This window comes from Callorhinus ursinus, unplaced genomic scaffold (genome assembly GCF_003265705.2).
Source record: "Callorhinus ursinus isolate GAN/ISIS: 27379988/994484 unplaced genomic scaffold, GSC_fseal_2.0 scaffold4, whole genome shotgun sequence".
In the NCBI taxonomy this organism is placed as follows: Eukaryota; Metazoa; Chordata; class Mammalia; order Carnivora; family Otariidae; genus Callorhinus; species Callorhinus ursinus.
In genome coordinates this window covers 42610291-42626885 of record NW_027397066.1, presented here as the reverse complement: position 1 = coordinate 42626885, position 16595 = coordinate 42610291, and the positions used below count along the sequence as shown (strand labels likewise).

Here is a 16595-nt window from a genome sequence, read left to right as displayed (position 1 = left end):
CACACACACACGTACACACACGCACACACACACACAAAATCTTCCATGATGAATATACATAAGGGCCCTTGAGAAAGTAGCTTCTAGGAATCCCCCCTCCTTTTTTTTTTTCTCTTTTTAAAGCCACCTTCATAGTGTTTGGCTCATTTCCTGAATAAAATCCAGCCCCAATCAGACTAGAGGTAACAATCTTATAGGTCAGTGCCAAGGACTTTGCCTTTAGTTCCTTTTGTAACTTGTCCACTTTCCCCAGTTAGTCCCATCTGGAAGGGTCCCAGGGTTTTCGAGGAAGGAGGTAATCTAGGCCAGCAGTTCTCATTTCTTTTTAAAAATTTTCAGGCAAGTGAAGAGTAGTTGCAGCCATTCATATTTTTCCTGCCAGCTAGGAGAAGGCCAGAAAGCAGTGGTCCGCCTGCCAACAGGGCCCGGGCTGAGCATGAATCAGGTTCCCCTGACATCTGGAGCCAGGTCCAGCCTGGGAAGCAATGTAAACTATTTTTAACAATACGGGAGGGGAGAGGAAGCCCTGGTTCCGACAGCTCTCATTGGCTAATCTTTTAAAAGGGCTTGGAAGTGTACCCATTTGGCAATGAGAAGTGAATGGAACTTGGAACTGCAGCAATGGAAAATATTCTTATATACCGAGCTTTGCAAAACAAGCACATTCTTTTTTAACAGATTGTACCTTTCACTTAAGAACCCCGCAAGCATTCAGAGCATATCAGTGATTTTCGAAATAATTTCCATGGCAGGTCAACACTTTTGTGCATTGACTAATGGGAGGGCTCAGGCCCAATAACACAAAATTACAAGACATGTCAACATCGGACCCAATAGTAGTGTACTCCCCACTCCAAGCCTGGGATTAGACAAGAACCTGGAAGGGCCACCCCCACCCTGGCAGAAGTGGGGTGGTCCATCTGCTCTGGGCATCGGCTAGGCTCCCTGGAGTTTATAAATCAATGCAGTCCTGCCACATGTTCATCTGTTTTGAAAGAGCAGACAGATCTTCCTTCAAACAATATTCAGTAGCAACACCTAACACTCTTGTCAGAAAAACACGACCTCCAATTGTCTACTTTCCAGTTTCTATCACAAAGTGGATATTTACAAAGCCAAAAGCAAGGGCTACTGAACTCCTAGATACCAGAGACTTATAGAATTAAAATTTTGAAAAAAATATTAGGAACCAATAGAAGATAGCCAACTTTTAATTTTGCCAATAAGGGCACTTAATTTTTTTCCCCCAATAAGAGAAAAAAAAAAAACAGTGATCACCATACTTTCATTAAAAAAAAAAAAGACACATTAACACCAAAAAAGGAAGATAAGTATATCAGGATAAACCATTCTTTAAAAGGATTACATTTAAAGTGTGAAAGTGCGTTGCATTAAGTCTTTATTCTTTTTCTTCTTTTCAATTCACAGGCCACAAACTTCTGAAAACACATCACAGATACAGTTGTGCAGACACGCAGTTAGGGACCACGGGCTGGCAGTTCTGCTCACCGTGCCTGCTCACCTTCCTTTAAGTATTTTTTTTTTTTTTTTAAGTAGTCTCCATGCCCAGCATGGAGCCCAACACGGGGCTTGAACTCATGGCCCTGAGATCAAGGCCAGGGCTGAGATCAAGAGTCAGATGCTTAACCGATCAAGCCACCCTGGCACTCCTTCCTCTGGGTATTTTAAGTACAGGCTTCCACCACCAACTGAAAGTAGAGCATTCCTATGAACTCCTGTGTAAGCCAAAACGGTGTAAAGCAAAGAAGCACTTACTATTTCGTAAAAACCAAAATCCTTTTCGGACTTCTTTCAGTGAGTGAGAACGAGTACTAATGTAGATCTTTCATCAAAGAGTGGCAGAAACCCAACTTTCGGAGAGCAGGGGAAATCTGTATCATACCAAACCACTGGCAGATGCAGAGAGTGGACAGTGACAGTTTTACCTAACATAGATTTCTTCTTATACGAGGCTGGGCGGTCATACAGCGATCTCTGGATGTCCGAGTATTTAGAAACCTCTTTCCTTTCCAGCATGGGGACATACTGTGTGGTGTCAGCTTGCTTCATGTCCATGTAGTCACCATTGTTTTCAAAAGATAAAATAACATAACTGTAACAAAAGAAAAAGAAACCTTATTCAGGGTGCCCCTTGGGAGTGGTCATTCTACCTTCAGTAGATGATGAGCAGGGGCCCACGTATGCAAGGCGGGGCGGCAGGTATGGGGCTAGCCAGGGGGGTGAGCAAAAGCAAAACCAATGTGCACCTTCCACGTGGGGCAGCCTGGAAGGTGAGATGAGCATTTATCAATAATCACACAAATACCTGGGTCATCTCAACTGAGGTGTGTCTGTCTTTATTCTTGCTCTGTTTTTCAACTCACGGGCCACAAACCCTGGGCCACACGACCACGTGGCCAGATGTTTCCTGCTCCTCAATAATTTCAGTGCCAATGTGGTGTCCATTGAGGAATTCAATATAAAGTGAACTTGCACTTTCTGATCTCACAGAACTTTAAAGCCACCCAGACCTCTGTAGCTACTTGTAGTTTCCCGCAGTTGGGATTACTACCACTGGCTTGATTTCTAGGTCCAGGGTCCGCAAGGAGCAGAATCTCAACCTTGGAGGTCCTCAGGCAGTTTCTCACAAGATACCAGCAGGGAAGCATCCCTGGCCAGAGCCGCAACTTACAGGTCTCAAGCAGACCACACATTAGCAGCAAAATGGCTCCCAGAATGACTCCAACTCTTGCCTCCGTTCAAACCTCTTGGCAAGGCCTCCCCATGTGATATCTGGTCCCAAACACCTGCGGGCAGGTGTGTCCCGGCTGCATCAGGGGACAACGGGGTAGGCTGGGGGACTCTGAGTCTTGCTGCCTGATGGCACGGGGTCTGCAGACATGGATTCTATGCAGACACGGGCTCTCTCCACTGGTGAGGCTTGTAAGCCAACGACTCACAGCAGCATGTCCCTCTGCACCCACCTCCGTGTGCTGTCATCGGCAGGGTTCAATCCGAAAATGTCCAGCTCTTCCTTTGGCTTCTCCGGGTGGCGGCTCAGGAAGCTATCCCTATTCTTATGCAAATAGTTGACCAAATCCCCATAGAAGCAGTACTCGGTGATGATGTAAATAGGGCCTGCGGGAACCAAAACCAGTTAAGAAATGGGCATGAGAGGCACCCGGGTGGCTTAGCCACTAAGCGTCTGCCTTCGACTCAGGTCATGGTCCCAGGGTCGTGGGATCAAGCCCCACATCGGGCTCCCTGCTCTGCGGGAAGCCTGCTTCTCCCTCTCCCACTCCCCCTGTTTGTGTTCCCTCTCTTGCTGTGTCTCTCTCTGTCAAATAAATAAATAAATAAATAAATCTTTAAAAAAAAAAAAGAAATGGGCATGAACACGAAGAACAGAAAAGCCATGAAATGCGATGTTTGCGCAGACAGGAGATGGTGCTCAAAAACAAGGAGCTTCCGACAGTTCAGTGGAAGCCAGGCAACTCCGTTCAAGGGACTTAGAGTTGCTGGCATGTTTGGAGGTAGACAGGAAGCACTTTAAAAAAGCCTGGACAGTCTTCACAACTACAGGTCTTCTGTGAAAATCCTCACTCCCAGGTCAGGAAGCCTACCTGACTTGGTACAGGCTCCCAGCAAGTTCACAATGTTTAAATGTGGCCCCAGGTGAGTCATTATCTTCAGTTCCGACATGAGAGCTTGTTTCTCACTGGATCTGGCTGTGGCTGTTGAAGAAATAAATCACGTATCAGTTCAAGTGATTTCCCCTCACACAAAGCCAATGACATGGCTAATCCTATGATGGGATATCATTTCATTTACCGAGAGCCTTAAAGAGAAACACAGAGTGACCTGGTCTGGACTCTACTAACTAGTGCCTAGTCTTGAGGGTAAACAGAAGTCACCAAAAATAACAACTCTTGATTTCCAACATACAGGCAATGAGAATAAATAACGTGACTGAGAAAAGAGCCTAAATACACACAAAACCTAGAATCGAAAGATCTGGTCCTAAATCTGGCATGCACTGGCTGTGTGATTTTGAGCAATTCACCTGACTAACCTCTATTTTCAAAAAAATCCCAGGAAAGGGCACTTACGTTTTAGCATCTTCACTGCCACTTTCATGACAGGCTGGGAGCGGCTTAACCCATAGGCAGTTCCTTCAACCACTTTCCCAAACGCACCAGATCCCAGGATACGACCTGTGAGCAATCAGAACCATTAACACAGGCAGACTGGGGCTTCCTCCCCTCGGTTTTATGCACCACAGCCAGCATGTGCAGGCGCCCAGTGGGGGCTGTTCTTTCAGAGTGGAGTAAGCCTCATGATTCCTGCAAGTCAGCACGTCAAGACCAGAACAGAGCCCACAGGAAAGGAAATCAGTACAATTGCTTTTGTCAAATAACATCTGTAAGGGGAAGGGAACCACAGGCAGGAGTAAGGAGGGTGCATCCTTCCCTGGTGTGAACATTCTGTCTCCCAGCTCCAGTGCTGGGCCAGACCGCAGGCTCCAAGGCCCTTGTTTCCTGTGGCTCTCGCCCAAACCCCCTGCTTCTCTACCCTTCTGTTCTCCACATGCAAACAGAGGCATCTTTTGCATCAATAAGTCCTTATCCACTGGAAATACTTCGGTATTCGAGACATCACTGATTCCGAGGCGTGACGAAGTGAACTTTGGGCTGCTGTCCTTGCTGCCTGCTTATAGGAAGGGCCAGGACCGTCAGAGGCTAATGGCGCCCAGCGGGAGCACACGCTTGGCTCCATGCTGGAAGCGACATAAGGAAATGGAAGCTGCCGTCCCCACAATCTAAAAGGAATGTGTCCCCGAGTGTCAGTCTCACCACGGTGAAACAAGCCAGGGCAGCGGGGGGGGGGGGGGGGGGTGGCGGGGGAGAGACTCGGCTCATAAGGGACTAACAGCCAGCAGTGCATGTTTGCATGTGTGCATTGTGAGAAACTACCTGGAAAGGTATGGCTGCCTTAGGGGAACACACAGGAGCAGAGAGACACAGAAATGCCTCTTAGCATATTAGGGATGTTGCCCTCCCCCCACCATTTTACTACCTTAAGTTCCTTGGCTCTTTTTGTAAAACTGGGGGGTGGGGGAGGGGAGTAGGGGTGGGATTGGTGGTGGGGAGAGATGATAAAGAAAACTTCGTTTCCAGGTACAAGTAGTTGAAATTGGAAGTAGCTAGGACATCCTGTTTGATTTCAGTTTAAGTAACTCTTTAAGAAGACCTAACCTTATATTTTGGAATGAGACAAGTGGATCATTAAACACTGCCTCCGGCATCCTCCAACACACATGGTTAGCGTACTCCCAGTGACACGACCTCTAGCTCTAACTTTCACTTGTCTTTTTTTATTTTTTATTTAAATTCAATTTAGTTAACATATAGCATATTATTAGTTTCGGGGGTAGAATTTAGTGATTCCTCAGTTGCAAATAACACCCAGTGCTCATTACATCAAGTGCCCTCCTTAATGCCCATCACCCAGTTACCCCATCCCCCCACTCACCTCCCCTGTAGCCACCTTCAGTTTTTTCCTTATAGTTAATAGTCTCTTATGGTTTGCCTCTTTCTCTGTTTTTATCTTATTTCATTTTCCCTTCCCTTCCCCTATGTTCATCTGCTTTGTGTCTTTGTCCTGTTTTCATTCATTCAGAATGTGATTTTAAAAAAAAAATTCCTTGAACTAAAGCTTCATGTACTCGGTCTCAGCCTAAGATTGAAATATATGAAAAGTTTGTGATAAGTTGACTTGATTATTTTAACATGTTTTGCTTTGAAAAGTACCTATATTTTTATATTCTATATTCTAAATATACATACTCTAAGGAAGTATCTAATACATCCTCAGAATGGACTACTTTAAAATACCCCTTTGTGGTTGTCCTCATTCAAATCTCATCTGTTCCTTTTCAGTCACAGAAATTCATCCCATCAATTTGTGTGACTCCCAAAGCAAAGTCATCTCGATGAGTCTCTTTGGCAGGACCTCCTCACATTCTCTTCTCCTCTTGTAAAATTTTCTTTAACCATAATTCGCTATAGAACAAGATTTTTATTTTTTTATGTTTTTATTTTTTTAAGATTTTATTTATTTGAGAGTGAGAGAGAGCACGAGCGGGGTGGGGGAGGGGCAGAGGGACAAGCAGACTCCCCGCTGAGGGCAGAGCCCGATGTGGGACTCGATCCCAGGACCCCGAGATCATGCCCTGAGCCGAAGACAGACGCTTAACTGACTGAGCCACCCAGGCGCCCCTGGAACGAGATTTTTTAAAAACCACGGCAGTGATGCAATTAACTCGTTTTCAAGACAGAAAAATACTTCTGAAAGCCAATTTCTATTGCCTAGCTCTTACCAAGCACAAGCTCAGATCCCTTATTCCTGCACAAGGCTATAAAAAGTAGTTATGTCCCAATCAAAGGGGAGTCTTGGGAGATCACCCCAGGAGGCACTTACCAAGCACGAGTCCATCCCTTGGAAACTCCCATCTTGAGTCATAAGGCAGCTGCATCGGGTCCACGTAAATATATTCATGTCCATCAGGGCTGATGGATTCAATGACCCTCCAGCGAATTTCATACCTCGGTTTCTACGAATGACCAGGACAGGTAACTAGTGAATTACCAAAGCCCAGATGCACCAAAGCTTAATGGCAGCAAAGTGACCAGACACAGCAGGATCAACCACATTCCTTCAACACATAATTACTGAGCTCCTTCTCCGTGCCACGCGCTGAACTAGGCTACTCTTCTTGTTCTTACTGGCTTCAAAGGTTTTTAGTTCTTTGGGAAAAATACCTACCTGTTTCCAAATGACAACCAGGACAATAAGTGAGATGATCACAATCACCAACAGCACGAGGACCGCAGCGGCGACGGTGAGTTCAGAACGCAGCGCTGAAGGAGAAAGACACATGAGGAAGAATTTGCACAAACACGCAGGAGGGTGGGAAGGCGATGTGGTTGTGTTTGGGCCAGAAATCTCTCACTGCTGGTGGAAAAGCATCAAGGCTGCCTGGCTCATTTTCAGGATGGGCGATACCATCTCTCGATCATCTACATACATGAACCTACTCCAGCTCTTCCCTTAGAAGAGAAAGGGGACAAAATTCAATCAGGGGAATGCAATTTGGCTCCAAAGGTACCGCACCATTTAACCTTCCAGACAGAATGTGGACTGGAATATAAAGACTGATAAATGAGATTGAAAGTCACATAAGTTCAGTTTATTTTGAAAGGTGGCATTTTTGTTTACATTCTACTTGGGGCTTTGTTACTTTTTTTTTTTTTTTAAAGAATTCAACCTGTCTCGACAGTTGTAAGGAGCAACAAGGCAGAAGATCCTCCTTCCCCATCTTCCATTGCAAGGTGCAATTGGGGGTCAGAATCCGAAAGAAAGGGCTCCCATGTGGATGCCCGGCGAAGGCCCTTTAAGAGCATTCAGAGCTGAATTTCTGCCTTGGGACCATCACTCCTTTTGGACCCCATCTGGGATTCAAAGTTCTGCATGGAGGAGGAAGGGGTTGGCTGATGACTAAGAGCAACTCACTGGGAGCCACCAGCTTCAGCTCTCGGCTCTCGGCCCCAAGGAGATTCTTGGCCAGACATCGAACAGCGATGGTCTCCTCCACCCTGGTGAATGTCACTCGGCCCTCCACAGTACTCCTATCTCGGGGGTGGACCTCCGTGATAATGTTTGAGATATTGTTGGCCAAAATCGCCCATGAAGTTTCATTATTACACCTGGAGAGAAAAAGAACATAAATACAGAGCCAGTCATCAGGATAATGGAGGTGAGCAAAGCAGTGAATCACCTATGGTGGCAAGGAGCTCTGACCTTGCCTACATTTGGGGGTGCTACAGGTGGACTTTCGTATTTTATGTGCTTATTAATAACACTGAAACTTGTTTTGCACAGACCCAAAAGAGGATAACCTGTATGTGGATAATTGAAAGTTAACTGTTTATGAAGCACGCAAGGTAGAAATAAGTTCCATCAAATGTAACTACCAATCCCAGGGCTTGAACTCATGAGCCAACTGAACAGACCCACTTCAAGAGTGTTTAACTATCCCAATTGCCCACCCCTTGAAAAAGCCTGGCCCCTTCTTCTCTCCTCACCTGCACTGTCAAGAGCCCCTCAGGTGTCACTAGGGTTGGAGTGATCCCCTGGCTGAGTTAATGAGACCTAGATCCAGCCCCAGTCAAGATCCAAGATCAAGATCCCCTAAGAAGGGGAAGGTCTAGGAGTCTCAGCCTCCGAGAGAAACAGTCGAGGCTTCTGAATGCAAGCAGTCACCATGGGTGGAAGCGTGAGCATGTCACTCAAGTGCCCATCAGAGAAGATGGACAGATCGGGGGGTAAAGGAGGAACTGGTGAGTTAACTCCCCCCAAACAGCAGGTAGGCAAAGGAAGCAAGCAGTCACCATGGGCAACATTGTCATTTATGTTCACATGCCAATCTAGCTACCAAAAAAAGTTCACCCTGTAAGAAATATAAGGTGAAGTGGGCCAGGGGAGTAAAAATCCTCTTGGACCTGTGGCCCTTTAAATTCATCTTCTTTTCCGATTAGGCACCCCTGGAGAATCTGGTGAGAGCCAGGGACCTTCTCCTTACAGCTCTTCATGACCACATGGGTGCATAGGCACGCATACCATGCACGCATGCACACCAGGCCCGTGCTTAGGACCCTATCCTGTAGTTTATGAGACTTAGGCCCAGGCAGAATCACAAATACAAAAGAAGGGCCAGCCAAAGAAAGCAAATGCATCTGAAGTTCTTTGTATCAAGGAATCAACATTCTGACCACCAGTGAGAAAGAAACCTCTTGTTTCCGTACTTCTTAATATCCTTGCAGATCATCCACTCAATATCAGGAAGAGGCGTCCCTTCAGCGGTGCATCTCACAGTCTGTCCCCCCGTAGAGCCATGGTGGTCATCAACCAAGTCCAGAATAGACGAGGGAACTGCAAGAGGTAAAAAGAGATCAGAATCGAATGGTCTGGGTCCCAGAACTCCCGTGAGCCACGGTTCACAGAATTCAGGTTCAAGAAATTGCCCACGTCGCATTTGGACCTGCCAAGCGAGTAACCACCCAAGAAGGGGCTGAAAGCAATTATGTGCATAATCATAATGCTCCACTTTGAGTAGACCCACTTGGTTAAGAGCATTTTCACAGTTTCAGTGTTTAGGGATTTGTATCCTGTGGTGTTCTCAATCTGGAGTGAGAAAAGTAAAAAGCCCCTGTGGTTATTTGGCTTGAAAGGCAAGGAGGCTCTTAAAATTGTATTACGGCTTGGGGTTCAACTAATGGATTCAGCTAGAGTATAATCTAAAGCAGCATTTACCAAAGTGCATCTGTGGAATGTCACTAGGTTTAAAAGATTTTTTTTTAATCCATGATCAAATAAATTAGAAATATGCTAATACTTATATCACAGATTTACTGTGAGGGTCAAGTGAGTCCCCTAACGCAGTCCCAGGCATATGGTAGGTACCCAGTGAACAGGGGCTGGACCTGAACGTGAACAGACCAAGGCACTCCCTCCTGGTAAGGGCCACTGTGCAATGCCTTGAGGGAAGCTAAGCGAAAAGGCCAAAACTCTCTGGAACAACCTAAGGTCATCTGGACCAAAATGCATCACTTTACTCTTCCAAGAACTGGAGGTGCCAGACTGAGAAGCAGGTGGTGCTGTAAGCTAGGAATTCCCCAGACGGTTTCAGAGCAGCCTGGACTTCCCAGAATTGTGTGAACTCATAGCCCAACAAAGCTCTCCCTGACAGGTGACGCCTTCATCAGCTACTTCTCCCATAAAGCGTTGCTTTTCTCTCCACCCCCGGGGGAGAAAAGTGCCAGGCTCTCCTTGGGGGACACTCGTTCACTCCGTCACGGAGCTAACATTATCCTTCTACTGCCTGATGCACCTTGAGTTAAGAGTTCGAAAGTATAGCTCTTCACGTCGTCTTCATTTTGAACGACAATCGTGTAATGGCCACTGTCTTCCTCCTTAGCGCGGATCAGCTTTAATTTGCTCCGATACCTGAAACGAAAAGGACTTTGTGTCAGCCAGTCATAGCCAAACAGATGCCAACCGTTCCAACAGGTGCCATGTTCACTTTAAAGTCTGTTGTAAAAAGCAAAAACGTCTTTGTTTTCTTGTCCATATCTTCACTTTTCGGGATTTTCTGTGCTCTTTCTACACAGTGAAGGTCTGACTTACAGACACTTAATTCTTAAACAGAAGCCCAGACATCCTGAGACGAGCAACAGGACACAGTCTACACACTGACATGGAGAGGTCTCCAGAGCTCTCCAGACCTCCAGGAGAGGTCTCCTCCAACAAGGATTCCTACTTGTTGGTATTTGCTTAAAGAAACTCTGGAAGGTTTCAGAAGAACCTAATGAAACTAATAAAAATATTTCCCTCTGCCTGGGGAGGCAGGGAGACCCGGGCAAATGGCGGCAGGAATGGAGCAAGGCTTCTTACAAAGCACCTTCTTAATGCTTAGATACTAATAAAGTACAAGATTCTGTCACCTTTAAAAAAAATAAATTAGAAAAATCTATTTCTTCATACTTTATTAAAGGGAAGTTTCCCCTAAAGATTTCTTCCATGTGTTATAAGTGACATTTGGCTCTGTGTGTTTGTATGGGTTCATCAATAGAGTATTGCCCATTTGATTGACCTTATTTATAAAACATCACAGGGGCACCTGGGTGGCTCAGTCGTTAAGCATCTGCCTTCGGCTCCGGTCATGATCCCAGGGTCCTGGGATCGAGCCCCACATCAGGCTCCCTGCTCATCCGGAAGCCTGTTTCTCCCTCTGCCGCTCCCCCTGCTTATGCTCGCTCTCTCTCTCTCTCTCTCTCTCTCTCTCTCTCTCTGTGTGTGTGTCAAATAAATAAATAAATAAATAAATAAATAAATAAATAAATCTTTAAATAAATAAGTAACCATGTAAAGCATCACAGTGCCAAAAAGCCACGGGATGGATGGGAAGAGAGCTGGTCACAAAGCGAGACGAGCTCTGGCATCCCTGAAATTCTCCACGCCTCAGCATCCTTCTGTGTAACGTGGGATAACCGTATGCAATAGCACAGTGCCCTTTCCAGAATTAATTAAATGAAATTATATGTGTGGAAGTATTTTGAGGGCCCAAAGTACGCTGTACATGTAGAGTCCTCTAGCCTAAAATGCCGGGCACCAGCACCGGTAATGGGGCCACCACGGGCTGGTTTGTCCTCTGCTGGCACTACACTCACTGGACGTGCTCCAGACCGGGGCTTTCTTAGCGAGTCCCCGTAGGCACTGCTGGCTACTGGTCACCACACGATCATCTGTCATTTGTTGTCTCCACTCGCTCAGCCAAGGAAATTGGTGGAGCCACAGGTGTAAGCTTCAGGAAGCCACATCCCCCATCTGGCGTATTCACCCTTGTGTTCCCTCGCCCACAGTGGGAACGAGGCAAATCTGTGCTAGAGGAACTCCTGAATCACTTTCACAGGAGGCTTTCCTGAACCTCTCCGTTGGTGAGCTTCCTCTTGTCATGACCGTCGATTATGGCCTGCGTACCGCGCTCCTACAAGTGTCCCAAGTGTTCGGTGTGCAGGATTACCCCGTTCCTCTTGGGCCTCACAGCCTAATGGAAAGTTTGCCACTGCCCCCCTCTTGGCCCACCTTCATCCCGTGTCATCAGAAAATCCCTCCAGATTCAGCAATCGACACTTTTTCCATCGCTGTTCTCCAGAGGCTGTAAAATGCCATTTTCTCAGATACTACTTCTCAACGACACACGGGATTTAGCTCAGAAAGAAGAAAGCAAATCCCGAGGTTAAGTGAACCAGTGAGAGAGGGTCTGCCCCTCTTCCCTGAAGGCTAGAAATAGAGGACTGACGTATGTCTCTCTGGGATGGTTTCTGATGAGGGTGCAGGGCCGGAGTACTTGGTGCAAGATGTACCTTCTGCTCTGGGATTCAAATCAGAGCTTATAATTGCAAGAGACCTCAAGATATCATCTGGTCTAACTCCTTGCCTTGAAGGATGTAAGGTATTATTAACCCTACATTACAGACGGGGAAACTGAGGCCAAGGGGACTTACTCCACCCCTTGTTAAGAGATGAGAGCATTAGACCATCTCATCAGAGGGCAGGGATCCAAACTAGTCGTTGTACATTTTCTCTAAACCAGATCTCACCAGACACTACTCTTATTTCCGGTGGAGGCCTCCCTGGGGCAAACGTGTTTCAAATGAAACCAATGACGTTTTGCTTCGTGTAGGTTTATGTGACAACTGCCTTGCAACTGGCGTCACCATACATGTCTACTTGCCATACAGATGGTGGATGTCATGGAATATATCCAATCCAAGTGGGTCCAACTTTACATCCTTTCCTCCATCCCTTCCTGGATGCAGGAAATGATCTTATTGGGAACAGAGCTCTTTAGTTCTTTTTTGTTATTTTATTATTAAATATTTATCAGCACAGTATTAGCACATGGCAACGGTATCATTAAAGGTACTTGATTTCAAGTATCTCCTGTGTCAGACTTCTCATTTTCTAGATTGAGTCTTGTTTTGTGTTGTAAGACATGCACAAACCTCAGTCTATCTAGAGAGACACAGTAAAAAGAAATGCATACTTGGGAAGGGTGTTTCTTTACCTTATTTCCTGAATCCTTTCTATGTCCGTGGTGATCTCCGTGAGATTTTCAATCAGAGTCAGGTTGTCCTTCAGCCAGGATATCCTGGGAGGGGGGTAGGCCTGCACGTCCACCACAAAATGTTTGACTTCATGTAGGTCAACAGCTTCCAACGGGCTGAAGTTGGGTTTGATTTCAATGAACCCTTTCTCTGTACAGGGAAGAGTTTCCATTAAGTAATGATTACCACGCGGTAGATCCTGAGCAGCAGGGACAACTGACATTTTAGAAAGCAGAATGTACCATGGACAGAAATGGTGACTTTCTTCATCTCTTTGACCTCCTTGGTGGCCTGGCGGGCAGCACATTCATAATCTCCACTATCTTTCACCGTGGCCTCGGGGACCCTCAGAGTGTACACCAATTTGATGGACGGGACCTTGATTTCCTCCAGCATGGTGATGCCTTTGCCTTTCTACAGCAGAAGGGGAGGAAAACCACTTTAAAAAGCTAGCTCCAGAGAGTGAACCCTCATACACACCATGGGTGGGGATGAGGTGCTAATGTAAGTTCTTGGATTGTGATGTCCTTCCCCCGCCAACCCCACGGGGCTATTGGTAAGGGGGTTGGGGGGAGCTGTGCATGCACGGGGCAGAGGCTAATGGGAAATCTCTGTACCGTCCACTCAATTTCACTACGAACCTAAAACAGCTCTAAAAAATAGTCTAATAAAAAAATTTTCTTAAGCTAGTGCCTTAGAAAATCACATTTTAAAAGGATATTTAATGGCATAGTAAGGTGTTTGTGATACACTGCCAGAGGAAAATGATGTGACAAAGTGCTATTTAAAGTATAATATCTATTAATGATTACATTTATTTTGTATACAAAGTATTGAAAGGATTTATCTTCCTAGAATATAAATGGTGATGTCCTGGGAAGTGGCTTTTCCTCTGTTTCTCTAAATTTGATAACATTATGATGATAAACCTGTATTATTTTTATTATCTGATGAAAACTTTGTTTCATAAAACAATACTTAGATTATATATTTTTGGGCCAAATAGCATGTACTATGGTTTGGGGGGAAAATGTCTATCTCCAATAAATGAGAAGAAATGTTTATGCTTTAAGGATTAGGGTAATCAAGTATGAACAGTAAAATCAAACTGCCTCATATCCAGGGAAGATGTAACACATATCAGATTATGAATGTCTCTTCAATGCATGAGGTCATAATGTCATATATGAAAATGCACAACTTCCAATCAATGCCCTGGAGAGACAGGAAGAGGGGAAGCAAAAGCACAGGGGAGAAAAATGGATAAAAGGAGAGAAGTTACCAAATGCCAAAAAAGAGTAGGGAGCAGAAATTTGCAAATCAGGAGTGAAGGGGAATTAGATAGATAGATAGATAGATAGATAGATAGATAGATAGATAGATAGAGCCGAATGTATAGAACCTTCCTATTTCTTACTTATGAAAAAGAAGCCTCAGTGTACAACCTTTATAGATTCTGAAGGTCCTGGTCCAGCTAGCATCTCAACCTCCCCCATTGCCCAACGAGCCATAAAGTGATCTAGTCAAATGGGTTCACTGCAGAGATGGGAAGCTGAAGTCTGGAGATCGGTGTCATGCCCCGTCAGTGACAGGTCTTGTGAGCCCTGCTGTGCTCCGCTCCATGCCACCAGGAACCTTGCAGGTACCTACCACTTCTCCAGGGTAAGTCCACTGAAGGTCAACCACCTCATTGTTAAAGACGGCGCAGGTGACCACAATCGTCTCCCCTGACTTATACACAGTTTTAAGAGCTTCCATTTCTAGATCAAGTTCTGATGTTGCTATTTAAAAGAAGAACAAACACAAGGACCTCATTATCCACAGTATAGTTAGAACCTTATAAGGTTTGGGTTTGCTTTCTTTTTTAAAATCCTGAAAAATAGTTTTCTTTTCTTTGTAAGCTTTTTGTTTGTTTTTGTTGGGGGCTGCAGAGGAAGAGGAAGAGCAAGAATCTTAAGCCCCAACTCAGGGCTCAATCTCACAACCCTGAGATCATGACCTGAGCCCAAGTCAAGAGTCAGATGCCTAACCAACTGAGCCACCAAGCTGGCCCAAGAAAAATAATTTTCAAACCACTGTGATCAAGACAAAATTTTTGAAGTTTCAGAAGCTTCGATTTTGTGTTGGCATACATAATTTGGCACATAGTTATAAAATAACACACCCACATACCTACAAACACCTACACAGAAAATAGTAACAAGAGTAAAACTAAATTCCAATTGAACAGAACACCACATTCCTGAGCATTTGGGTTAAGGATGGCTCTCCTCTTCTGCAACCACCTTTATAGATGTATTTATTCATTTAATCAACCAGCCTTTTCTGACCAGCACTGCTCCGGGCACTTTGCTCCTCCCCTACCCATTTCTCTCCTTCTCTCTCCTACCCTGCTGCCCAACTATTCTCAGCGCTTTTCTAGAACCAAGCACAGTGCTGGCATAAAAGAAGCCCTTACCCAGCGTTCAGTGGCATTCTGCTGACCTCAAACACGCATTATCCTTTCCCATTCACATGAACCACTCACATCAAAGGGAGGGCTGTAGCAACCAGCTTTGCTCAAAATCAAAATCACTTTTCTTAAGTTACTGAAGTTGATCTAGGCATCCAACCCCCACAGGTGTGTGTTTGTTTTTAGGGCATCTGTAGTCAGGAATGTGGGTATAACAGTAAGAGGCTTATGCGAGAAAAGAATTCCTTACAGGATTTCGAAGTCAACTGATGAAATATGAAAATCTTACAAGGGGTAAAGCATTTGTTTTTAGTAGTGCTAAGCTTAATATTATTACAGCCACAGAGGGCAGCCTAACATTGTATGGTAAAGGTGGGGTCCTAAATCCCCAAATATTCAGGGTCTCCATCACCAGGGACGATAGTTTAAAAAAAAAAATCCTGTATACATTTAGTTATTTTGCCTTTAACTCTTTAAAGAAGGAGAGAGAAGGTATTAGTACCTTTTAAAGCATAAACATTAAATGGGATGGTCTGGAACTTCTTCCCTCTGACGGTGGCTTCGCAGATATAGGGCCCAACGCTGAAGGTCCCATTAAAGCCCTGTCTGCTGTCATAGGAGGCATGCACCACCCCATCATTGCTGCGCAAGGTGACCGGAGTCTCGGGATCAGTTGTGCGACAAGGTATGATGGCAGAATCATCATCCTCCACGATGACTAAATAATCTGTCATTCCTAGAGGTACAAAGGCTACATCCGGGTCTACAGTTTAGGAAAGAAAGAAAAACGCGTTAGGCATTAATTTCACCTTTACACATATATTCAGGAGAAAAATTATCCCACTGGCATTAATCACATTAGGTATGAATGATACCTTCACATATATCCAGAACTGTCACCACACTGACATTAATCGCCATAAGAGCTAGAAGGCTATTTTAAAGTATGAATAACACCAAAATGCCTGTACCCTACTAAAAAGACTGGTGATGACTAAATATTAGCCAGGAATTGAAATCAAAATTTAAGCACTACTGAAAAAATGATCAATAATCAAGTGTATTCAAAACAAGAGAAAATACTCATAATTTCAAAAATTCCAGTCATAAACATCCTCCAAGACCACTGACTCCAAACACCTTGATGCCAAGACCCCTGACTTAAGGGAATGAGTGACTTATGAAGGACACCTGGACCCTGTCTTTGTTCTGAACAGTTAGTGCCTGGATGCTTCAGAGGACATGTGCCCCAGACCATGATCACCAATAAAAACCCCAGACCCCCCCAAAAATTTAAAAATTCCTATTGTCTATAGTCAGTATTACTGAAAAGTAGTACAGAAACCTGTCTATTAAAAAATATAATCTGTCAAGTAATAAATAGAATTTACAGTTCCACAGCCTGAGAATTTTAT

General features: G+C 44.9%; 1 protein-coding gene across 4 annotated transcripts in view; it reads right to left on the bottom strand.

Annotated features, from left to right (window-relative positions):
- The window catches only part of PDGFRA (platelet derived growth factor receptor alpha), a 45702-nt gene that overhangs the window by 13956 nt on the left and 15151 nt on the right, over nt 1-16595 (bottom strand). For all 4 annotated transcript variants that reach the window (XR_012377916.1, XM_025887333.2, XM_073891687.1 and 1 more), the window contains exons 4-16: nt 15683-15943; nt 14379-14509; nt 12971-13142; nt 12689-12878; nt 9950-10065; nt 8865-8991; nt 7573-7766; nt 6826-6920; nt 6481-6613; nt 4110-4214; nt 3624-3734; nt 2985-3138; nt 1947-2113 (exon numbers count right to left, since the gene is read on the bottom strand). Coding sequence is in view for 3 of the 4 variants with exons in the window: in XM_025887333.2 (XP_025743118.1) it covers nt 1947-2113; nt 2985-3138; nt 3624-3734; nt 4110-4214; nt 6481-6613; nt 6826-6920; nt 7573-7766; nt 8865-8991; nt 9950-10065; nt 12689-12878; nt 12971-13142; nt 14379-14509; nt 15683-15943 (1956 nt within the window). In the remaining variant the exon portion in view is untranslated. The remainder of the gene's footprint in view (nt 1-1946; nt 2114-2984; nt 3139-3623; nt 3735-4109; nt 4215-6480; nt 6614-6825; nt 6921-7572; nt 7767-8864; nt 8992-9949; nt 10066-12688; nt 12879-12970; nt 13143-14378; nt 14510-15682; nt 15944-16595) is intronic.